Genomic DNA, 26263 nt, shown 5'->3' with positions numbered 1-26263 from the left:
GTTATGTGGAAATGTTATGCATGTACAAACTATTATATTTACTGTTGACTGTAATCCATTAATCTCCCATTAAAGAAATTTATAAAAAATGTGGATACAGTAGAAAAGTATATTTGGAAGAGCCTACTCTATTTTGAGAGGAGTTTGGATCTTGGATTATGTGGAAGAAAACCTGATCTGGCAGGCAGGCAGGCGGGCAGGCAGGCACGCCTTCCCCAGATTCCCAGCGAATATGGTCTGGTGGAATACAGAGAAACCAGGGCTTTGAAACATCTTCCTGAATTTTTTAATGACAATCAAACCATAGGTGGGTCTGCGTTGAACTGCCATTTCTTTGAAAGTATATCTGTAGGAGTGGCCCAAACCTGGCATGGATAAAGAAATACAGGGCAAAGTTGCTAGTGCTCGCCCATCTGAGAAGTGAACTGGCAGGGAGTAGTGGGACTATCTCACATAGGGTCTAACCTTGGAAGGGTGCAAGAATCCAGTGGGCACAGCAGAGTGCTGTTCTTGGCATTGGGCTCTGTTGTACTCTTGGGTTTAATTTATTGACCGTCTGGTAAAATCTGTGGCTTCCTTCTCAGAATATTTCAAATCATATGCAACCAAGTCAAGGAAACGCACAGGGTCCTATTTTATAGCAAGGCCTTTGTATGCAGTATAGTCATCATTTTCTTAAAAGCACCTCAACTTGACCCAGGTGAGCAGGACTGTTTGCCAGTGCTCTGCTGTGGTCACTTTGAGATGACCTCTGTGAGCCAGTGACTATGGTTCCTCCAGGAGCTTGGGGCAGGGTTGAGACCAGGCTTTTTGCTGCGCTGTCATGTCAGGCTGATCTTTGCCTTCGATTTGACTTGTTTCCTCATGTCTCCCTGGCATCCTGTAGATTACATATCTGGCTGATGGTTTTACCTTTCATCTGGATGTTTCTAGTTAAATTCAAAGTAAATAACTCTAAGTATCTCAAAAATGTAAAGACTCCCCATCATTATTTAGATCTTTTGACCTTTCTGTTTAACTCTTAGCTAATTTCAGGGGCAGCAAAGTCAACTACAGCAAAGTCTACCTCCCCCTTGCCCAAGCCACTCTGCTCACGTAGACATCGCAGTTTATGTTCCTTTAGGATCTGCGCACATTCATGAATGGCTGAATTTCCTTCAAAGGCCTTAAAAGCTAGTAAGGTTTTGATAGTGGTAGTAATAAAATCTCTCTACTTGGGGGTTGGCCTGTGGTGCAGCAGGTTAAGCACACATGGTGCAAAGCGCAGGGACCAGCGGAAGGATCCCGGTTCCAGCCCCCGACTGCCCACCTGCAGGGGAGTCACTTCACAGGCGGTGAAGCAGGTCTGCAGGTGTCTGTCTTTCTCTCCTCCTCTCTGTCTTCCCCTCCTCTCTCCATTTCTCTCTATCCTATCCAACAACAAGTGACATCAACAACAATAATAATAACCACAAGAAGGCTACAACAAGGCCAACAAAAGGGGGAAAGGGTGGCCTCTAGGAGCAGTGGATTCATGGTGCAGGCACTGAGCCCAGCAATAACCCTGGAGGCAAAAAAAAACAACTCTACCTATGTACTTGGGTACCCCTTTAAAATGCTAGCTCTATGTACAAATACTGGAAGGCATCATTATAATTTTTTTTTCTTTCAGAGTAGGAACATTGACCTTTTGGTTTATATGGGGTCAAACTGAATTTTTTTCCCCTCTAAATTCCTTTTGTTAATTCTCTTTGGTTTCTACTCAGAGAATTTACTGGAATTCTGGAAAGTAAAACTCTTGGAAGCTTGGGGCTCCCCTAAGGCCGAGAAACTCCAGTAGTTTTCACCTCTCAGGCTAGTTTTCAACTGGTAATCACCCCACCATTACTTCTTTTGTACTGGTTGCTGTTCCAGTGGAACCTAACACAGATAACCTAGTGCTTATCTGTGTCCTCAGTTTTGGAAACAGGATTTTTTTTTTTTTTTTTGCCTGTCTTTGGATAATTACACTCCTGTTGGAGGAGACTTTCCAGGTTCTTTCTCATGTTGGGGAAAAATAAACAGGATACTGGCCACTAAGGTGGGAAACCATTAGCATGTTAAATAAACACATTAGGGGGTCGGGCGGGTGGCGCAGTGGGTTAAGCTGACGTGGTGCAAAGCTTGAGGACCAGCTTAAGGATCCCGGTTCGAGATCCCGGTTCGAGCCCCCGGCTCCCCACCTGCAGGGGAGTCGCTTCACAGGCGGTGAAGCAGGTTTGCAGGTGTCTATCTTTCTCTCCCCCTCGCTGTCTTCCCCTCCTCTCTCCATTTCTCTCTGTCCTATCCAAGAACGAACAACATCAACAATGGTAATAATGATGACCACAACGAGGCTACAACAACAAGGGCAACAAAAGGGGAAAATGGCCTCCAGGAGCGGTGGATTCATGGTGCAGGCACCGAGCCCAGCAATAACCCTGGAGGAAAAAAAAATAAACACATTAGACTATACTTGGAGGGCAAGTTGATTTAGGAGAGCAACTTGAATTTGAGTACAAACATTTTAAAGACCTTAAAGGAACAAGGAGACAAGATACATTACCAAATGCCCCCCCCCCCCCGCCACCTCATCCCCAAGGTCAAAGGACTGGTTTTTAATGGGCCTGCCTCAGACCCACCCCACATCACTGGTCAGGAAGTTGCACTCTGCTGACTTCCTTCCCATGCACTCACCTTACACACAGGGAGGGTCTGCTGGGTGGTGCCTTTCAGCTTCTTCTGGCTGCAGACCTCATCTTGTGGACATTCCAGTGCCCAGGGTGCAAGCCTCTCTCTACTTACCATCTCTCTGTTGCCTGTGACTTTGTTTCTCTGACATATCAAATAAAAATTGTTCATTTTCAGTTTGTGTAGCTCTTGTTGTTGGGAGGATGGTCTGAAAACTTTTAAAGAAATTTTTATTTATAAAAAGGAAACACTTGGGAGAGTGGGGCGGTAGCGCAGCAGGTTAAGCACAGGTGGCGCAAAGTGCAAGGACCAGTGTAAGGATCCCGGTTCCAGCCCCCGGCTTCCCACTTACAGGGGAGTCGCTTCACAGGCGGTGAAGCAGGTCTGCAGGTGACTGTCTTTCTCTCCCCCTCTCTATCTCCCTCTCCTCTCTCCATTTCTCTCTGTCCTCTCCAACAAAAACAACAGCAATAACAACAACAAGGGCAAAAAATGGGGAAATGGCCTCCAGGAGCGGTGGATTCCTAGTGCAGGCACTGAACCCCAGTGAATCCTGAAGGCAAAAACAAACAAACAAACAAACAAACAAAGTAGTACTCCATACCGTATTTCTTCCCAACATTTTGATCATTATCTGGCCAAAACTCAAGTAATGTTCACTAACATTATATACACAATGTATGTATAATGAATGTACAATACTTAATAGCCCTAATGGGTGTATGCGTATATATGCCTAGCTATGTCCATTCTGCTGACCAGGTCTCGCCCTGTATGCTTTGAAGGTTCTGGTCATCACGGCTTTGATGGTCATAATTTGTCTTTGACTTGAGGACGTTTGATTAGAGTTAAATGAGTTTGATGGTTTATTCAATGGTTTATTCAACGGTTTAAATTCAGCGGTTGGCTTTTCTTTCTCCCTTGACTTCAGTCTTTTTCAGTGGGAAACGTGCAGATGGTGGTTGATGTCAATATTGTGCTTAAAGAGATTTAAACCACGGCCCTTGTGTCTTTCCCTTTAGGTTGTTGACTATATTCTGCCACCCTTGGTCTCTCTGGTTCAAAGCCCAAATGGTAAGTCTGACCACATCAGTGAGAATTTCCTCCGTCACACATTGTTTTCATTTCTGTGTCTGCGGAGTCACATTCTCGGTATGTTTTTTTTCTTTTCTTTTTTCTTTTCAAGTGGAGTGGCGACTCTTCAGCTTGCGGTTAATCTCTGAAACCACAACTCTCCTTGTGACCCAGGAGGTTGGGGACGGCAAGGAGGAGACAAATGCTGATTCTGACAACAATCTTCTAGTTCTCGTTCGAGATGTCTTACTTCCCCAGTAAGTGCCGGGTGCTGCGCTCCTGCAGGGAGATGGAAGGTGTTGGGGATGCCTCTGCCAGACTAGGTCCAGCCCAGGCTCTTTGGTGTCGGTGTCTCATTTACGTACAAATGCCTATGTTGTTAATGGGAGAAATGACTAGAAATAGTGTCAGTGACTCTGACATTGCATTGAACTGGGAGAGTCTCAGACCTCCCTCAAAACCACCTCTGAGAACATGACTACCAGTCACATGACTGAGTGTGCACATGTAGGCATGTAGTTTGCGGGCAGCGTAAGGCTTCATTATTTCAGATCAGCATTGCAAAATGATTGGCGCAGAACATTGAGATTTTATTTATTTATTTATTTATTTATTCCTGGTCTTACAAAGAACTCAGAGATGGAAAGATACTCTTTCCTACCAGACTCTGGGAAGGACATGTAATTTGATTTACAAATAGGATTTTTGTGGTGGGTTGTAGCAGAATAGGTTATAAATGTAACTATAAAAAGGGGTTGTCTTTCTACTTTTCCTTTATTGCTCATGGAACGAACATGCAGTGACAGCACTCCTGACAACTCCTGGTACAAAGCAGACACTCCAGTGATAGCTCACAATTCATGTACCACTGAATCTTTTTTCCAAACAGGGTAGTTACAGCAAAAGTAAAAAGAGTATGCCATAGATTACTAGTCAAGGATGTTTTACAAAGTTCAGCACATGCGTTCACGGATATAACCTTATCCTGGCCCTTCCAGTGCCTGGTCTGCTGTCTGAGTCCAGCTCAGCTGATTTTCAAGAGGGTAGTTTCACCAAATGCTCCCTGCAACTTCCTAGTTCCTCAAGATCTCTTATTCTCATTAAAATAACAACAACAACAACAACAACAACAATAATAATAATCCCAGTGTGTGAACCAGACCTAATTCTATTCTGCAGCATTTGGCTGGCTTAGAAAAGTACATTTTAGCAAGTGGGAGCCACTGTCTGTCAGCTTTTTTCCCTGCTGAGGGAACCTGTCTTTAGAGACTGGAGCTTGTAACAGCATGATTTGTAGGATCTACTTCCAGTTGCCTTTTTCTTCCTGAGTTCCTGCACTTTATTTCTGGGAGATTCCCGATAGTCAATGAATGAATATATATATTAAACAGTGTAAGAAAAAAACAACTATATATCGTTTTGGTCAAATGTGGTATATATGAATGTGTATGGTTTATATTCTTGTGGGTAAAAATATTATACCCTTCACTCATGGGATACTTAGTGCTAACTTATACGTCTAAGTGTAAGGAAATACTCCCAATACATGTCAAATGTGGTTTGTAAACATGTGCTTTGATATCTGCTGATACCTTATAGAGAAGCCTTTCGTTTTAGGACTTGAGATGTTCCCTCCAGGCGGGAGAGAACTTCCTCCAACAGGTTGTTATGGTTGAGTTAGAGCTCATTAAGCGCTTAGAGAATCTGAAGTGAAAATTTCCTCAATTCTCCTCTACCCAGTTTTGGAACAGTTTGTAAAATGGAAAGTGTTTTAAAAAAATGGAAAGTGTTATTTCAGTTCTCCTATTTCATCATTTGAGCTAGAGTCAGTAATAAGTATTTCCTGCTCACCTTCGCTAGAGATGAGGAGTTACAGAGGAAAATAGTAATGCATATATACTACGTGGCCCTTGAAGAAGAAAAACAGTGTAGGCGAGTTCAGGTTTTATCAGGCGACTTGGATCCTGGCATAGAATTTGTGGGAATGTGGTAGGGCGTGTTTTCAACCCTTGGGGTCTGGTTGTGCACAGGTAATGCCTTTATTCTGTTGTCTATAAAATGAGGACGTCACTAGCTAGCTTAGAAGATAATTGTAAGGATTAAGTGAAATGTTGCTAGTAAAATATTTAGTGGAGTGTGTGGGACCTAGTGCACTTTGGACAAATGTTTAATACCATTATTATCAGATAATTTATTATAATTGCTAGTAAATTCTAAGATGAGGACTGTAATAGTATAATAATAGAAGAGTGCATACTCCATATAAGTCAAGTGGCTATTAAAATACAGGAGACTGTCTGTGCCTGCCTGGGCTTATTAATGTTAATTAAAATTTTAAAAAGATATACACATATAAGTAATGTATTCATTTAAATTTGACTCTTGGAAACCGGAAACCTTGTTAGAGAGTTTGGCCTTTGGTGATAACTCTTGGTAGTTAGAAGTTTGGAAGTGCTAATAATGGAAAACTCATGTTCTCCACTGGGCATGTAAATTGAATGGCTGAAGAATCATGGCGTTTCTAGTTATGCGAGCTGTATGGCATTCGCTCACGTTGCCGAGTGCATGTGTTCATGTCGATCTTTAAATGAGACTGAAGTTTCTTTTCTTCTTTGACCTTAAGGTTGGGGTGAAAGCTAGTGCTCATGTAGTAGGCGTCTTTAGTCTTCGCATGAATATTAGCTACAACTGTTTTATTTGTAAGTGGCAGCTTTCAGTTTAAGCTTTCATCTGCTCGTGAAAGTGAGATGTCAAAGGCTGTCGTGACATCAGTATAGCTGGGGTCACGTCCACATTACCCTCTGTGTGTGTCTCTGTCGTCATCTCTTTGCTTTCCCTGTCTTTGTGGCTTTACTTTCAGAGAGACTTTTTCCACCTGGTGGCTGAATGACCCTCATGCAGTGATCCTAGGGAAATGGTAGATGTGACTGTGGCAAGATGAAAGTATCGTTAAGTACCATGTAATACCGGAAGTGCTGTGAGACATGAATGAATACTCAGTTTTAAGAATAAGTAGCTTTTAAAAATAAGTCTTAGTAACCTGTCCCCTACAGAATAGAGAGAGGATCAAGTACTATGGTAGGTTTCTCTATCTTTGTGCTCCTCTGTGTCTCTGTGTCTTTTTGTCAGAAAAAGACAGCATGGGACAGTGAAGCCCCCATGATGAAAATAAAATAAAATCAGTTATGGTTCTCAAAGAAGCAGAACCAGTAGGGAGAAAGAGGGAGGGAGGGAGGGAGGGAGGGAGAGAGAGAGAGAGGGGACACATGCATATGTGTAGAGGGAGACAGACTAAATACAGTCGTCCCTCGTCTACCACAGTTAATCAGTTCCAGACTTCCACCCTGATAAGAGAATTTCCACGAAGTAGGATTCTTTACTTATAAGCTGAATATTTTCATAGAGCAACCTATAGAAACATAGAAAATCTGTTTACAACCTTCTAAATACGGTCTCTACCATTACAGAGCCCTCTAGACACAAAATAACACCCCTTCAGCTTTGCTTTGCTTCCTTGTTGAAAGAGACAGCAGCCATTGCAGGATGCTCTTTTCATCTTTCTGGATGGAGCGAATGGTAGACTCATTCAAGCTGTAATGGCGGGCAACCTCCATTTTTTTCTTGCCATCTTTGATCATATCCAAGAGCTTCGTCTTCTCCTGGATGGTGAGCATCTTTCTCCGGTGCTTAATTTCGTCATCAGAAGGCTGAGAAGAAGCAGCACATTGAGGAGCCATGGTGGAGCTCAGATAAAGGCTCTCGGGAATCACAAACACTTCCGAGAGCAAACATACACACACACACACACACACACACACACACACACACACACACACACACAAGCGGCCGCGCCTAACCTTAAAGGACTTGCAAGGGGCTCAAATACACAGACCTGCAGTCCACACCTACAGTCATTTTCATTTTGATTGTAATCCAGGGGTGTGTAATTGAATCAGACAGCCGAGCACCCGCTGTATCATTTTCACTGTCTTGATCAACTTTTTAGTGAATATATTTGAAAACAACATGATAGTGTGAAGCCACGAAAGTCAAATCGCGAAGTGGTGAGGGACGACTGTATAAAGAGTCGCTGCCCGTTAAAATATCTTCAATCTTTGATATCAATAAATGTCAATGGTCTGAATTCAACTATTAAAAGATACAGAGTAGGAAGATGGATCAGAAAACACAACCTAACAATATGCTGTCTACAGGAAACCCACCTAACTCAACAAGACAAACACAGACTTAAAGTGAAAGGATGGAAAACTATCATATAAGCCAATGGCCCACAAAAAAGGGTAGGAACAGCTATTCTCATATCTGACATGATAGACTTTAAAATAGATAAGATTAAAAAAGATAGGAATGGACACTACTTAATGCTCAGAGGATCAGTCAATCAAGAGGACTTAACAATTATTAACATCTATGCACCCAATGAAAAGCCATCTAAATACATCAAACTTCTACCAAAAGAGCTACAGCAATATATTAACAGTAACACAATCATAGTAGGGGACTTCAATACCCCACTCTCTCAACTTGACAGATCATCCAGGCAGAAAATTAATAAAGACATAAGGGAGCTAAATGAAGAGATAGATAGACTAGAACTATTGGACATTTTCAGAGTCATTCGTCAAAGAGTCATTCCAAGAAACTGGAATATACATTTTACTCAAATCCACATGGGTCATTCTTAAGGATAGACCATATGTTAGGCCACAAAGACAGGATCAGCCAATTCAAGAGCATTGAAATCATCCCAAGCATCTTCTCAGACCACAGTGGAATGAAACTAACACTTAACAATGAACAAAAGATTAGTAACCGTCCCAAAATGTGGAAGCTCAACAGTACACTTCTTAACAACTTCTGGGTCAAAGAGGAAATCAAGGAAGAAATCAAAATGTTTCGAGAGTTCAATGAAAATGAAGACACAAGCTATCAAAACATTTGGGACACAGCTAAAGCAGTCCTAAGAGGGAAGTTCATAGCTATACAAGCACACATTAGGAAACAAGAAAAAGCACAAATAAACAGCCTGATTGCACATCTTAAAGACCTAGAAGAAGAACAACAAAGGAACCCTAAAGCAACCAGAAGGACAGAAATCACTAAAGTTAGGGCAGAAATAAATAACATTGAGAATAGGAAAACCATACAAAAGATCAATGAAAGTAAATGTTGGTTCTTTGAAAGAGTAAACAAAATTGACAAACCCTTAGCCAGACTCACAAAAAAAAAAAAGGGAGAAGACCCAAATAAATCGGATAGTAAATGAAAGAGGAGATATCACAACAGACACCGCAGAAATTCACCATATGCGAGGCTTCTATGAACAACTATATGCCACCAAGCTAGAGAACCTGGAAGAAATGGATGATTTCCTAGATACCTACTATCTTCCAAAACTAAGTAAAGAGGAAGTGGATAACATGAACAGGCCCATCACAGCTAATGAAATTGAAACAGTTATCAAAAATCTCCCCAAAAATAAAAGTCCTGAACCAGATGGTTTTACAAATGAATTCTACAAAACCTTCAAAGAAGAACTAATACCTCTACTTTTAAAAGTCTTTCAGAAGATTGAAGACACTGGAATACTCCCTGCCAGCTTCTATGAAGCCAACATCACCCTGATACCAAAAGCAGACAGGGACACAACCAAAAAAGAAAACTACAGACCAATATCTCTGATGAACATAGATGCGAAAATATTGAACAAAATTCTAGCCAACCGGATACAGCAGTATATCAAAAAGATTGTTCATCATGACCAAGTGGGGTTTATCCCAGGCATGCAAGGTTGGTTTAATATACGTAAATCAATCAATGTGATCCACCACATCAACAAAAGCAAGACCAAAAACCACATGGTCATATCAATAGATGCAGAGAAAGCCTTTGACAAAATATAACATCCCTTTATGATCAAAACACTACAAAAAATGGGAATAGATGGAAAATTCTGAAGATAGTGGAGTCTATATATAGCAAACCTACAGCCAACATCATACTCAATGGTGAAAAACTGGAAGCATTTCTCCTCAGATCAGGTACTAGACAGGGCTGCCCACTATCACCATTACTATTCAACATAGTGTTGGAAGTTCTTTGCCATAGCAATCAGGCAGGAGCAAGGAATTAAAGGGATACAGATTGGAAGAGAAGAAGTCAAACTGTCCTTATTTTTAGATGACGTGATAGTATTCACTGCCTGTGAAGTGACCCCCCTGCAAGTGGGAAGCCAGGGACTTGAGCCAGGATCCTTACAGGTCCTTGAGCTTTGCGCCACATGCACTTAACCCACTGCACTACTACCCAACTCCCTCCCTCTCACCTCTTATTACCAAATTAACAAAAACACAAGGAAAACCTACATTAGATTTGGCATATTGCACCCAAGCAAAGGACTCTGGGAGTATGGATTGGGGCGGGGGGGCTTTGCAGTCTTGCTGCATGATGGTAGGAATGGACCTGGGTTGGGGGTGAGTGTTCTGCAGACACACACATACCAGAGTGAGATGATAAGTTATGCCTAGGTGTCCGCAACTGTACTGCACACCATTAAGCCCTCAATAAACAAGAATAGGAAGATCTTCAAACCAAAAAAAAAAAAGGAATTAACGCATGTGATTGTGGAGGGGTAGAAGTCCTCTAAGATCTATAGAAAACTAGGCAACCAGGGTCACAGCTAGTGTAAGTATGAGCCTGAAGGTTGATGCACTAGAGGGAACAGGTCGTGGCAGACCTGGTTGAGCACATATGCCACCACATGCAAGGGCCCAAGTTCAAGCCCCGCACCCCCCCCCCCAGTTCCCACCTACGGGAGGGGGGTTCTTCACAAGCAGTGAAGCAGTGCTGCCAAGTGTATCTCTGCCTCTCTATCTTCCCTTCCCCTTTCAGTTTCTGTTTCTATCCAAAATAAATAACTTAGTAATTAAAATATATTTTAAAAAGATGACACACTAGGACTCAAGTTCAAAACCAGCGAGATGTCACAGATCATGACAACCAGACAGGGATTTTTTTATTTTATTTTTATTTTTATTACTTGTTAGTGAGTAAGTGTCGTGCAATTCAAGCTTTCTACTGATTTGAAAGATCCACTTATACCAGGGAAGAAAATATACTTTAATTCCTTGATCTCCTCCAGAAACACTCTTATAGATATGTTCATATTAAAGGTCTGGATACCCCATGGTCCAGTCAGGTGGACACATCCAGATTAACCCTCACCATTATCTATCATAGATATGAGCAAATTGATTAGTTTGCAAATTAATATCAGAGAACCAGGAGCTCTCCTCTGTGCACTGTTTTTGCTTTATAAAGAGAGAAATGGAACCAGTAGGTTTGAAAGAGGCACACTTGTGGGCAGTAAGCAGACCAGCTCTCTTCCAGCAGGAATCTCCATGTGGGAGTTATGTGAAATGACTTGTGAAGACTGTCTTTCTCCTCTCCATCAGTTCATTTACTGATCAAGACTAATCAAAAATATCTTGGGGGCCAGGTGGTAGCTCACCAGGTTAAGTACACAAATTGTAAAGCACAGGGATCCCAGTTTGAGCCTCTGGTTCCACACCTGCATGGGGGCTGGTCACTTCATAAGAGGTGAAGCAGGTGTGAAGGCATCTATCTTTCTCTCCCTCTGTCTGTCCTTCCCTCCTCTCTTAATTTCTCTCTGTCCTATCCAACAGCAGCAGCAACAACAACGGAAAATGGTCACCAGGAGTAGTGGATTCATAGTGCAGTAAAAAAAAAAAAATTCACATCTTATTTCAGTCTTGTTTTAGTTTCTGCTGTTTGGCAGGGTCAATTATTCTAGAAATAACTTTTAGTAACTGAAGAATTGTATCATGCAATGCATGTAAGTTGAAATGTTTACTCAGGTATAAAACAATTAGATATTGAAACCACCTTTCTTTTTTTTTCTCTAAATTCGTTTTTGAGGTAACCTTGGCTTATAAGACTATAAATATAGTAGCTTCCTACCACACCACACACCACACCACACCACACCACACCACACCACACCACACCACACCACACCACACCACACCACACCACACCACACCCTACACCACACCACACCACATTACACCCTACCCTACCCTACACTACACCACCACACCACACCCCACCCCACCCCACCCCACCCCACCCCACCCCACCCCACACCACACCACACCACACCACACCACACCACACCACACCACACCACACCACACCACACCACTCACCACACCACACCACACCACACCACACCACACCACACCACACCACACCACACCACACCACACCACACCCTACACCACACCACACCACATTACACCCTACCCTACCCTACACTACACCACCACACCACACCACACCCCACACCACCCCACCCCACCCCACCCCACACCACACCACACCACACCACACCACACCACACCACACCACACCACACCACACCACTCACCACACCACACCACACCACACCACACCACACCACACCACACCACACCACACCACACCACACCACACCACACCCTACACTGAAATAACAGTCTCCTCCACTGAACCCCGTCTACATTTGAAACCTATGCCCCCTGCCCCATGTGTACCTTGATGACTTTGTTTTTGTAGCCCAGACCCAAAGGTTTGCCTTCCTTTGACTTTGCTGATTCTCTGTGCTTTGCTGTTTTAGCTTGTTCAGCTAGTGGTGTTCTTAGCTCAGCTGTTTCAGCTTTCAGCTCTCTAATAACCTTGAGATAATTAGTGTTTTCTTCCAGAGTCTCATTTGTCGTTTCTGCACTTCTGATGACAATTCTTTCAAACTCCTCACTCACTCCTGTGATTATTTCCTTAACTAGTGTTTGAATGTTGACCCCATTATTTTGTGTTTCAACCTTTGGGGGGGCTTTTAGCTGGACTGTTGTCGTGGTTCATTTCTCCAATATTTCTTCTTGTTGGTTTAACCATTTTATATAGTATGTTATGAGGTCCCTCTCTCGGTACTTTTCAAATTACTGATCACTCTTGCCTGGATTGACTGGTGTCTAAGTAAGATAATTAAAGGGTTCACAGTTGTAGAAATTGACAGTTGTTTCAATATTATTTTAATTCCAGAGTTGGAGCTCAGTGCCTTAAAAACCTCTATTGTTCTCTTTCTGTACTGACCCTCTTTGAGCACGGCCATTCAGTCTTTCCCTTGTATTCAATATGTGTCTTTAGAACTTCTTATAGGGATGACTTAGGGTAGTGATGTACTTTAACTCTGGGAAGCACTTTGTCACGCTCTCAGTTTTGAGTTATAACCTGAATGAGTAGAGTATTCTTGTGCTTGAACCCAGACCTTGGCACATGCCCAGGTGCACCCCCAACCTCCAGTACTTGGCCTTGCTGCAGTAGACTACATCTAGGTTAGGCCAGCAATAATCTGATACATAGAAGAGAACATTGATGGAATACTCCACAATATTGGAAATCTCTAACTAACTGCAAGGAAAACAAAACAAAAATCAACCATCACACTGAAAAGCTTCTGTACAGCCAAAGGATCCATCATCTAAACAGAAAGACACTCAACTGATTGGGAGAAGATTTTTACACTCCATACACTAAACAAAGCGTTAATAGCAAAATATATAAAGAGATCACATAACACAGCAATTAAAAAAAAGAAGTTGAAAAATAGGGGGAGGATACTTCACAGAAGGTTCAACAAAGAAGATATCCAGATGGTCAGTAGACGTGGAAAACCTGCCAAGAGTCCCTGACTGTCAGAGAAAGGTAATAAATACAGACAGGAGCACACCTGTGATAATGTCCTACATCAAACAGTCACAAATACCAAGTTAGCGAGGATGAAGAGGAAAAGCAGCCCTTTTCTGTTGCTGGTGGGAATGGAAATTGAGCCTTTTCTGTTTTTCTCAGTGTGCCAAATGATTCTGCAAGTGAACCCTCCAAGCACAATATCTAGGAACTAAATTGGGATAATTGAGATGTTAGAAGTGGGAAAAAAACATTTTCATCTCTCTGCACGTAAGTTCTTTGAAAACTTTTTTTTTGGTAAAGCTAGAGAGTGTTAGCTTTATTGAAATGGTTTCTTTTTGTCTTTGAGATTTGTGTGAAAGCTGCTATTGACTTTATTGAAGAATCCAGAAGAGGTTAGGGCTTGTTATCTGATAATCAATTTTCAACATTCCTTTATTGAGGAAATGTTGACATTCAGGGTTTCTGTTGTGGTACATTGCCACAGTACCTCAGAATGCTATCTGAAATCTAACACACACACACACACACACACACACACACACACACCTCTATCACACACACACACACACAAACCTTTGTCTGTCTGTCTAACCTGTCTTCTCCTCCTCCTCCTCCCCTGCTCCTCCTCCTCCTCCTTCTTTTTGGCCGCCAAGCCTATCACAGGGGCTCAGTGCCTGCACTATCAATCAACTGCTCCTGGAGGCCAATTTTTCCATTGTTGTTGTTGCTATTGTTGTTGTTGTTGCTGCTGCTGCTGTTGTTGTTGGGTTGGACAGAGAGAAATCAACAGAGTCGGGGAAGACAGAGAGGGGGAGAGAAAGAAAATCACCTGCAGACCTGCTTCACCGTCTGTGAAGCGACCCCCTGCAAGGTCCCTGTACTTGCACAGTGTGCGCTTAGCCTGGTGCACTACCACCTGGCCCCTCGTCTAACCTGTCTTCTAAGCCATCGAGTTCTCCTCCGCTTATCTACCATTGTATTTTAGTATCTGTACATCCACTCAGGACCAGCGTCTGCACTTCATATCATAAGACTAGAAAATTCTCCATATGTCAGTTCTCAGCATGCATTTCACTGAGATGTCAAATGTGAGTTTGTGGCTTAATCTTATCATAGTGGGTCTTTCTATGATACCTTGCACGTCCCTTCCCCAAAACATAATGGGAACTCATTTTTTCCCCCACCTGGTCAATTTCATTCTTTTCTTTCCCTTGCCCTTATCATTTCCCTTTTCCCCTTTTCCCTTCCCTTCCCTTTTGCTTTCCTTCCACCCCCACCCCCCCCCCATTTATCCACTTATCTAGGAGAGGAAGACCAGAGTACTACTGTTTTTTGGTTCCATTTGTCAGGCTAACTTCTCACAATGATCTACAGTTTAAGTTTAAGGTAGCCTAATTCAATATTCTGTCAGTCCATCTGATTGGACAGTAGCTTATACCAGTTACATATCAAGGCACAGAAAATTTCACCCCTTGGATCCCAGAGTAAATGACATTTTAGAAGTTCTCTCTCCTGTGGAATAGATGTGAATTTATCAGGGGCTCATCCTGTCTGGGTTTCAGCTGCTCCGGGCTCTTGCAAAGACCCTTTATGTGAAGAGGATAGTAGAGATTGGGTTCTGTGACACTTAGCTGGACACTTGTCAGGCTGACATCAGCCCAGACTCCAGATAGACTCAGGCCGCTGGGGGGCTCCTCTCCAGCTCTGCTCATCAGAGTGGTCCTCACTGCTGTTCTCCTTCATGGCTGTTTTGAGACCGGACCTGGGCTTACCACTTTTTTAAATTTTTTATTCTGCCAAGTTGGTTTAAATGACATGCCAGATCCAATTACATCAGCTCAGATACTTTCTCTGTCTTTAGAAGACACGCTTAATAATTCACAGCATTCTTTGGACTCCTCTTGCTGACTGTTACAAACTTATCTTTGATTAAACCTAAATACATTCAACATTTATATTCTAAACACATCCATTAACTTTCTCTTGACCCGGGGAAAAAATGAAACAGTGAAAGTATTACATGGGGAACTTTACTGTGCATGCTGGTATTACCTTCAGTTGTCCCATCCATTCCAAGACTTGAGAACCTCCAACAGCCTCAAGACAATTTAAGTCAGTAAAGTTACATAAAGATTTTCTTTTTAAAATGTGACTTCTATATATTTTGTGTTGGGTAGTATGCCAGCCCCCCCCCCCCACTTCTGTCTCTAATCCTGCTTAACTAAGTACTTGCATGCCTGTGTGGGATTGGTTTGATCCCACTCAAAGCTGAGGTCTATTTACATAAATCACTAACTATGCACCACCCTCCCTCCAGGGCATTGGTGGTTCAGTGGTAGAATTCTCGCCTGCTCCGCCTCTTCTCCTTGTCACACCCTGATTTTCACCAGTCACTTTTCTCTCCTCCCTCTCTATATCACATCCTGTTCACACCCTACTTGGAAAGTATATATAAGGATAGGATTGTTTGTTTTAGTTTAGTTTTAGTTTAGCTTAGCTTGGCTTAGATTGTGCTGCGTCCTGCGTGAATAAAGAGATACTGCCTACAGCTCAGCCATGAGTCCCTGGTCATCTGTCTCCACCCGCGAAGCCAGCCCGACAATTTTGTATTTTTCAATCCAGTTGAGATTTGCCTAGTACTAATGACTTTTTCCTGTGTGGATTCTGTCCTGTGTTTCTAGCTAATGGTCAAGTTTTCTTGTCCTGTACTTTCTGCACAAGCTTTTGAATAAGATCAAAGGGCACCTTTTGAAAATGAATAGGCTGAGGCTTGTTTTTATTTATTTATTTATTATTGGATAAAGATAGAAATTGAGAGGGGAGGAGGAGCTAGTGAGAGAGACAGAGAGACAGCTGCAGTCCTGCTTCACCACTCCTGAAGCTTTCCGCCTGCAGGTGGGGACCTGCATCCTTGTGCATTGTAATGTGAGTGCTTAACCAGGTGCACCACCACCTGGCCCTACCCAAGACTTTTTTCCAGAGTGATTCTCCTCATTCTGGAGGTAGAGACAAGGGTAACCAGTTACTTGAAATCTGTTTCAGTGATTCATCAGAAATTATTTACCCCCCCCCCACACACACACACACACTCCTTAAGTGAGATTTCCTGGCTGTGAAATAGTCAAATACGGATGGGCACTAGAACAGAGGGTTCTTCTCTTCTCTTTTACTTTAATGCCTCACTCAGCAGTACCTCAGTTTCCCCCTTTGAGGACCTGTGCGTGAAAGGTCAACTTGGCTTTGGGGGCATTCAGACCCTGCACACTGCAAAGAAACGGGGCGTTGACTGTCATCCTCTGAAATTTTGGCATATCCATATCCAGCTTGATAAATGTCTTTGTATACCAGGGGCCTGAGCCTCGCTTGCTACTTTAGGAGAACAACGCAGGTTATGATGGGGCCCTGAAGCTATCGATCTGTCAGCTTGATGTTTGGAGGCGCTGGAGACTGAGTAGCTGGGATGGACCATGCAAGCACTCCACTTCTGTGTCACTGAGCCCTAATGAAACTCTGACCCCCAGTGCTTGGGTGAGCTTCCCCGGTTGGCAGTGCCTCACGTGGGTCACACACACTTGCTGCTGGATTCAGCTGTGATTCCAGAACACTACAGGCTCTGGGCTCAACCTCATGCTTCTTCTTTGCTGATTTTAATAGCTGTCGTTTGATTGTAATAAATCAGAATCATGAGTGTGAGTGTGGCAGCTGAGTTCTGTGAGTCCTTCTAGTAAATCTTGGCAAGTCCCAACTCAGCATTGTAAGGTGTTTTTTGTGTTTGTTTGTTTGTTTCTCCACTTTTTTTTTTTGCCTCCAAGGTTATCACTGGGGCTCGGTGTCTGCACTGTGAATCCACTGCTCCTGGAGGCTATTTTTTCCCATTTTTATTGTCCTTGTTGCCCTTGTTGTTGATGTTATTATTGTTAGTGCTGTTGCTCTTATTGTTACATAAGACAGAGAATTCGAGAAAGGAAGAGAAGATGGGGAGAGAAGGATACCTGCAGACCTGCTTCACCGTTTGTGAAGCGATGTCCCTCCCCCCCACCCTCCACCCCTCACCCCCCCCCCACACATGGGAAGCCAGAGGCTCTAAATGGGATCCTTACGCCAGTCCTTGCACTTCATGCCACGTGCTCTTAACCCGCTGAGCTACAGCCCCCCCCCTTTCTAATTCTGTCGTAAATAACATCCAATTAAAATTACTTGTCAGGGCAAAAGAAGCAAGGTGTTTATTTTTGTGCAAAAGGATGTGTAATAACCAACCGTGGCAGTCTGGTAGCAGAGTACCCCTCTCACCCATCACCCTTCTTTTGTATCTGGCTCAGAACTGTGTCCTCCACCCTTGGGCTGGGCTGCAAGGCTCACAATCTCCCCATCGTCTAAATAAGGAAAGGGAGAGAGCCTGTGGGTCTCAACTGGAGGATTAGCAAGCACTGCAAATGACTATTATCTGACTATTATTCTAAAGAATACAGAACTACTGGGGGGCCGGGCGGTGGTGCAGTGGGTTAAGCGCATGTGGCGCAAAGCGCAAGGACCAGCGTAAGGATCCCAGTTCGAGCCCCCCGGCTCCCCACCTGCAGGGGAGTCACTTCACAGGCGGTGAAGCAGGTCTGCAGGTGTCTGTCTTTCTCTCCCCCTCTGTCTTCCCCTCCTCTCTCCATTTCTCTCTGTCCTATCCAACAACAATGAACAACATCAACAATGGCAATAATAATAACCACAACGAGGCTACAACAACAAGGGCAACAAAAGGGGGAAAAAATGGCCTCCAGGAGCGGTGGATTCATGGTGTAGGCACCGAGCCCAGCAATAACCCTGGAGGAAAAAAAAAAAAGAAGAATACAGAACTACTGAGCACAGGTGGTTATAGATAACAATTTATACATTTTTTTGTAGTAAACAATTATTCTGTTCATTTTCCTTTGAAGAGAAGACCTGCCATCTCTTTACAATTCTATATAGATATTTAAATAATGAAATTTCCTCTAGCATGCTAAGAATCAATAAAATAATTAAATGTCCTCTAGCATGTTAAGAATCAACTCTAAGGTTTTTTTACTTGGATTATATTTTGCAGATACATTTATTTTGTCAGATATTCCTTGAAGTTTATTTAAATTTTTTCTTAATAGAATGGAGATGGGGTTGGGCGGTAGCTCAGTGGGTTAAGTGCACGTGGCACAAAGCTCGAAGACCTTTGCATAAGGATCCCATTTCAGGCCCCCTGCTCCCCACCTGCAGGGGGGTCGCTTCATAAGCGGTGAAGCAGATCTGCAGGTGCCTGTCTTTCTCTCCCCCTCTCTGTCTTCCTCTCCTCTGTCCTATACAACAATAATAACAATAATAAACAATAAGGGCAAAAGAGAAAAAAATGACCTCTAGGAGCAGTGAATTTGTAGTGTAGGCACTGAGCCCCAGTAAATGTCCCTAGTGGTAAATAAATAAAGAACGTGGAAATATTGACAAGACCATAGGATGAGAGGGGTACACTTCCACCCAGTTCCCACCACTAGAACTCCGTATCCCATCCCCTCCCCTGATAGCTTTCCTATTCTTTATCCCTCTGGGAGTATGGACCCAGGGCCATTATGGAGTGCAGAAGGTGGAAGGTCTGGCTTCTATAATTGCTTCCCCGCTGAACATGGGCGTTGGCAGGTCGATCCATACTCCAGCCTGCCTCTCTCTTTTCCTAGTGGGGCGGGGAATTGGGGAGGTGGGGCTCCAGGACATATTGGTGGGGTCGTCTGCCCAGGGAAGTCCGGTTGGCATCACGGTAGCATCTGGAACTTGTGGCTGAAAAAGAGTTAAGATATAAAGCAGAACAAATTGTTGACTCATCATGAACCCAAAGGCAAGAATATTGCAGATGAAGATTTAAGCATCTTCTTTTTGGAAAAAAGCTAGTAGGTCTATTTTAGGTATATTCCAAAGGACCCATCACTTTACTATTTTTTGCCTGAGCCTGACATCTGATATGCTGGTGGACCCAGGTTATTGTCTGGGGAGATGGTGTCATAGTTGAAAAAAGGACTAGAAAGCTGGATCAGGGAAGAGAGTAGCTCTCAAATATAGGTAAAATGTACATGGTGGTATCGTGGTGAGAATAACTGCCTTCCAAATATGCGTAAAGTATATAAATATTGTTAACTGTAAACCCCGATCGATGTATTTTCTATTAAATTTTTCACTCGTACTTAGTTATACTTGGTTATACTCTATTTTTGTCAGGTCATTCTATTTGATGTATTAACATTTCACCTATTTTATTATGAATGACTATTACTTTGTTTTTCTATAATACTTGGGCACATCTTTTGATTCTTCTGATTTCAACACTTTATAAGAAAGCTGTCTCAAGTGTGGTACTGCCTGTCTCCTTAGACTCACAGCACCCTACCTGAGTGAACATTTGCCTGCTTCCTGCTCCCATTTGGGACACTGTGGTGTGTAGTGGGCCCTCAGGTCCTGTTGGCATCTGAGCAGCTTCTGACTTGGCCTGAAGTGCTCCCCAGGCCACTCTCTGGTTGGAGTTCTCAGGCTGGCTGTCTTTCTGTATTTTGTTTTTCCGCTTCTCTGAAGTCTCATTCTGGGTAATTCTCAGGTTGCCTTTCCGTAATAGTCCCTCTTTTCCTTTTACTTGGATGCCCTTTAATGACTGTGGGCTTCGTGGCACCATAATTAAGCTTGTTACATAAGAATAATTTCCAAAATGAGAGTAAATAGGTTTTGAGTAAGAGCCTGGGCCCCATTCTCTAGATGAAAAGCATCTGCTTCATGTCATGGGTCTTTAAATACATGCGTTGCATTTTGGGAGATAGTCTGTCTCTTTTCAGTTGGTGGCTGTCCCACAGAGTGAAGCCAGCAAGTCGAATGGTTAGCTCATCCATTCGTTTATTCATTCACCCCACACTTCCTACTTGAGCATACATGGGGTGCCTTATACCAGGCACCTGAGCCTGGATGCCAGGTGACAGAGCAGAACACAGCCTCTGCCTGGCACATGGCATGGCAGCTCAGTCTAAACTTTGTGGCAGATGTTTTTTAAATTTGATTCTCACTTTTCAAAATTGTTATTTTTTTATTAGTGATTTAATATACATTTACAAAGCTATAAGAGAATGCTAGTATAACTCTAAAACGCTCCGACCATCAGAGTTCTGTGCCCTTATCCCCTCCACTGGAAACTGTACTACTTCTCTCAAGGTTACAGATCTGGGCTGACTTTATATCTATCAATATCTATCTATCTATCTATCTATCTATCTATCTATCTATCTACCTATCTACCTATCTACCTATAGTATTATATGTGCATATATATACACATATACTTATATATATATGATTTTTTTCTGTGGTCCTGCCTTTACTTCCTTTCTTTCTTCTTATTATTTTTTAAAATTTTATTTAATTTATTTATTTCCTTTTGTTGCCCTTGTTTTATTGTTGTAGTTATTACTGTTATTGTTGTTGGATAGGACAGAGAGAATTGGAGAGAGGAGGGGAAGACAGAGAGGAGTAAGGGAAGATAGACACCTGCTGACCTACTTCACCTCCTGTGAAGCGACTCCACTGCAGGTGGGGAACTGGGGCCTCAAACCGAGATCCTTTTGCCGGTCCTTGTGCTTTGCGCCACCTGCGCTTAACCCGCTGCGTGACAGCCCGACTCCCCTTCATTTCCTTTCTAAGTCACTTCTTACTTCTAAGTCACTTCACTTCTAAGTCACTTATTACTTCTGCATGTTCTTCCTTTTTCCCTTTTCTCCCTCAGATAAGAGAAACTTGCCTGGCTTCCTCTGTTTTTTCCAGATTCACTTCCCTTTCAGTGATGATATAAAAAGGAAGATTCCTAAGCATTCTTCCGTTTCTTCCAGATTCTCTAGCTTGGTGGCGTATAGTTCTCCGTAGAAGTTTTGCATGATTTTCTGAATTTCTGTGGTGTCAGTTGTGATATCTCCTCCATCGTTTACAATTCTATTTATTTGAGTCTTCTCCCCTTTTTTTTTTTTTTTTTTAGCAAGTCTGGTTAGAGGTTTGTCAATCTTGTTCTGGTAGTGGGAACTGTGTGGAGTTGTACCACTGTTATCCTATGGTTTAGTCAGTGTTTCCTTTTTTTTAATTTTTTTTTTTTTTTAGTTTTCCCCTTTTGTTGCCCTTGTCTTTTTTATTGTTGTAGATATTATTATTGTTGTTATTGATGCCATCCTTGGATAGGACAGAGAGAAATGGAGAGAGGAGGGGAAAACAGAGGGGGAGAGAAAGAGAGACACCTGCAGACCTGCTTCACCGCCTGTGAAGTGACTCCCCTGCAGGTAGGGAGCCAGGGGCTCGAACCCGGATCCTTTTGCTGGTCCTTGCGCTTTGCGCCACGTGCACTTAACCCACTGCGCTACTGCAATGTTTCCTTTTTATAAATAAAAAAATCAATAAAAACCCAGCAATATACCATAATGATTCTGGATTCATGCTTCCAGAAAGGAGAGCTTTCAAGGGAGTAGATGGGATATGGAGCTCTGAGGGTGGGAATTGTGTGGAATTGTACCCCTCTTATCTTTGGTCTTGTTGATATTTTCATTTTATAAATAAAAAATTTTAAAAAAACAAGCTAAAAAAAGGGCAAGATTCCAGGGTGGAGGGTAGATAGCATAGTAGTTATGCTTACAGACTCTCATGCCTGAAGCTCCAGAGTCCTCAAATTCAACCCCCCCACACCACCATAAGCCAGAGCTGAACAGTGTTCTGGTTTAAAAAAAAAAAAAAAGGTCAAGATTCTGGTAGAGACTGTCTCACTCTCTGAAGGGAGGCTGACTCAACATACTCTGCCACTCGAGGGAGACAGGTCCTGAAATGAGTGCAGCCTAGAACGTTCTTAGTGATGACCACAGAATGCGAGCTCAGACCTACAGGGATGCAGAGGTTACACACAGGCTCCTGTGCTGATATGAATAGACATGAGTCCTGGGGTAGGTGGATGGGGTGGGGCTGACTGTGAAGTATTAATACGAAGCACATGATGTCGAAGCACCTGGGGGGTGGTTTCAGTGGGTAAAGCATGGGTGGCGACACCCTCACCATACTCACTAGTGTGTGCCAGCCTCCCTGCAGACGTTGGCGGGTGAGGGTGGTCGGCTTCTGGTGGTCTCAGAACGTGTGTAGCTCAGAAATGGTCACTTCACACACATTGCCTCACTGACTGATCAGTGACTGCTCTTGTGACGCCTGTCCGTAGCACCACAAGTGACACTGTTTGAAGCTTTGGGAGAGAGAAACTCTGTAGCCCCTAGCTCCTGTATTTATCTGAATGCTTTTTTCCCCCTTTAGATAATGTATGTCTTAACTGTTGTAGCCGTGTTTTTATTGTCATTGCAGGTACGAGCACATCCTTACTGAGCCTGACCCTGTCCCTGCATATGCCCTGAAGCTGCTGGTGGCCATGACTGAGCACAGCCCCATGCTCACCAGGTGATGCACTTCAACTTTCCTTTCTGTGTTTCTCATCTGTAGGTGAATGTTGTATGTTCCGAAAATGTTGCTGAAGATTGTGACATTCTCATTTTTATTGCAGGAGAGGATTAAGGTGTAGCTCCTATATGAACCTCAAGAAAAAAAAAAAAAGCTGGGCCCAGAGACTAGGGTCGTCAGCAAATATTTCACCAGAGGCAGAGTGGCTTTGCTCTCCCTTTTCACTCTTCGGTGTGTGTGTGAAAGTAAACACACACTGTGGGGGCTGTCACTGAGGAGCAGAGACTCGGTGTTTCTTACAGCTCCTTCACTTCTTAGTCAATAGTTTTGCTCAGTGGATCTCGTATTTAGACACTGCTTGTACCATGTTAATTCATCAACATTTTTTTTGTTTTACTTTTTCTTTATATTTATTTATTTATTTTGCCTTTTGTTACCCTTGTGTTTTTTATTGTTGTAATTATTATTGTTGTGGTTATTGATGTCGTCGTTGTTAGATAGGACAGAGAGAAATGGAGAGAGGATGGGAAGACAGAGAGGGGGAGAGAAAGACAGACACCTGCAGACCTGCTTCACCACCTGTGAAGCGACTCCCCTGCAGGTGCGGAGCCGGGGGCTCGAACGGGGATCCTTATGTCGATCCTTGCGCTTGGTGCCACGTGTGCTTAGACCGTTGTGCTACCGCCCAATTCCCCAACACGTATTTTTGTTTAGGGACTAAAGCTTTTACCTTTCCTGAAAACACTGCATGTTGCAATTTTTAGGACTTGTTGCTCAAGTAATGGCAGCTGCTTTCAGGGGGCAAAGAAGAATTTGTCAGAGATAACACCAAGGATGAAAGAGGGGGAATGAAGCAGAGACTCTCTTTCCTTTCAAACAAAGTTACTTGCTTTTGGACAACAGTGAGTTTTCACTGTATAGGTAATGGGTTTGGATTCCAGCTGCAGGTGCAGTCTCCTCTAGGGCTTCCCTGCCCTCTTAATGTAGAGCCACCACATCACAACAGGTAGTTGATTTTCTCTGGTCTAGTGTCCTTTCACAAAAAGCACTGCTTTAGGATAAACCACACGCACTGCTGCTTACCAGCGACCCAGAAGGGCCTTTTGGATGGAGTGTCCAGATGGAATGGGAGGCAGAACCTAAACCAACTTGCAGTGGTTATTCAGATTACCGGGGTACCAGGATGCTCTTTATCTTGTAGGCCAACAGTGCTGGGGCTGTAGCAGACTCCTATCAGTCTGTTGGGTGCGGCCACATTCACCCTGCTCTATCTGTGCCATGTTACAAAAGAATTTGGAGGGCACTTCTTCTTCTTGCCAACTATAAATCCTTTATATAGTCCTTTAAAAGTCTGACCGATGGGGGGCCAGGTGGTGGCGCAGTGAGTTGAGTGCACAGGGCGTGAAGAGCAAGGACTGGTTTAGGATCCTGGTTCAAGCCCCCGGATCTCCACCTGCAGGGGGGTCGCCTCACGGGCAGTGAAGCAGGTCTGCAGGTGTCTGTCTTTCTCTCCCCCTCTCTGTCTTCCCCTCCTCCCTCCACTTCTCTCTGTCCCATCCAACAACAGCAGCAGCAATTGCAACAATAGCAAGGGCAACAAAATGGGAAAATGGCCTCCCGGAGCAGTGGATCTGTAGTGCGGGCACGGAGCCCCAGCAATAACCCTGGAGGCAAAAAAAAAAAAAAAAAAAGAATAGAGTGTTGCATTTTATTTTAGTTCCAAATTTGTTTAGTAAATTACTTTTTGGTGAATTTTAAAAAATCTTTTGGTATTATAAAAACTGCAATAGTGACCTAGGTCATTCAGCACATGCATGAATAGTAATGAGAAGTGGAATTGTTTAATCAAAGCATAGCCAGGGGTTCCCAAGTTTGTCTCTTTGTTATATTGTCATCTGGGTATCTTTTAAAAGTTCTAAGTCTCAAGACATATCCCAGGGCAGTTATTTATAAATCAGAGTCTTTAGGACTGGATAAAGGCCTCAGAAATTGTTGATGCTTCTCAGGAGATCACAGTGAGTCTTGGAACCTCTGGTTTAAGCATCTGTAACTTTGAAAGGTGTTGCCAAATTTGTCCCCATTGTCGGTTCTGTCAGCTCAGTCTCATAAGAGAGCCAGTTTGTACCAAAACCTTACCCAATGAATGTTTAGGAGTATTTGAGCTGTGCTGTTCTGATAGGTGAAAGCTGTTTCTTTATCATTACCTTTTGTTTTATCTGTAGCCTAATATTTTGTGAGGGTTAGATGTTTGCTTCATTCCTATATTCAAAGCAAAGTTAGGCCCAGCCCTGAAAAGAATGTCACCACCCTCTAATTTCGACAAGTGCCAGAGTTAATGATTTCATGATAGTTCACTGGCATATGATATATCCGCCAGTGATTTAGTGATCACATTTTTAGGCAAAATGTTCTATTGTGAGTGTCTATCAGCTGTAGACTGCCTTAATTATTATGCGTGAGCAGAATCTTAATAGTGTGAGAACAACAGGTGATCGATCACCTGTCATAAATCCTTCAGCATGACATTCTTTAAAGGAGGCCCATCTTAGTTTAGCTTGTGTCTCGAGAGTGTAGAGCATCAAGTAATGACTCAGACATAAACAAGTAGGTGTGAGTTGATGCTTATTGATTTATATTATTACTTTGTTTTCATTTTTATTTATCACTCTTACTTGTTAATTTAACACTAGTTTACAGAATGACAACATTTTGGGAGTATGGATTTGCTTACAAACCCGTCGATACTATCAGTTTATAGAATTCTTAGTCGATAAGTTTTTGAACACAAGAACATGATCAAACCTCCATTGTATCTGTTATGGATTTCTTTTTTTAAACCACCACTCTCTTGGTAAATCTAGTTATTATTGGGTTTATAGCAGAAAGGTAAATTGTTTGCAGCATTAGCCCAGTTTACTCTCAGAAGAACTGTGTGAACTTGTCTGAACTTTGCCCATTCTCCTTAATTTTTTTTTTATGCCTCCAGGGTTATTGCTGGGGCTCAGTGCCTGCACCATGAATCCACTGCTCCTGGAGGCCATTCCCCCCACCCCCCTTTGGTTGCCTTTGTTGTTGTAGCCTTGTTGTAGTTATTATGGTTGTTGTTGATGTCCTTCGTTGTTGGATAGGACAGAGAGAAATGGAGAGAGGAGGGGAAGACAGAGAAGGGGAGAGAAAGATAGATACCTGCAGACCTGCTTCACTGCCTGTGAAGCGACTCCCCTGCAGGTGGGGAGCCGGAGGCTCGAGCCAGGATCCTTGAGCTGGTCCTTGT

The 26263-nt window shown here is 43.0% G+C and overlaps 1 protein-coding gene across 5 annotated transcripts in view; it reads left to right on the top strand.

The window, feature by feature from the left end:
- Positions 1-26263, top strand: part of ULK4 (unc-51 like kinase 4) — a 511677-nt gene that overhangs the window by 161971 nt on the left and 323443 nt on the right. For 4 of the 5 annotated variants that reach the window (XM_007517784.3, XM_060180362.1, XM_060180361.1 and 1 more), the window contains 3 exons: positions 3711-3762; positions 3875-4019; positions 22897-22989. In XM_007517784.3, the coding sequence (XP_007517846.2) occupies positions 3711-3762; positions 3875-4019; positions 22897-22989 (290 nt within the window). The remainder of the gene's footprint in view (positions 1-3710; positions 3763-3874; positions 4020-22896; positions 22990-26263) is intronic. The other variant, XM_060180360.1, reaches the window with a different exon arrangement.

The sequence above is a fragment of the Erinaceus europaeus genome, chromosome 21 (genome assembly GCF_950295315.1).
Source record: "Erinaceus europaeus chromosome 21, mEriEur2.1, whole genome shotgun sequence".
Lineage (NCBI taxonomy): Eukaryota > Metazoa > Chordata > Mammalia > Eulipotyphla > Erinaceidae > Erinaceus > Erinaceus europaeus.
The sequence above is the reverse complement of the archived record's forward strand: the minus strand, read 5'-3'. Positions and strand labels throughout refer to the sequence as shown.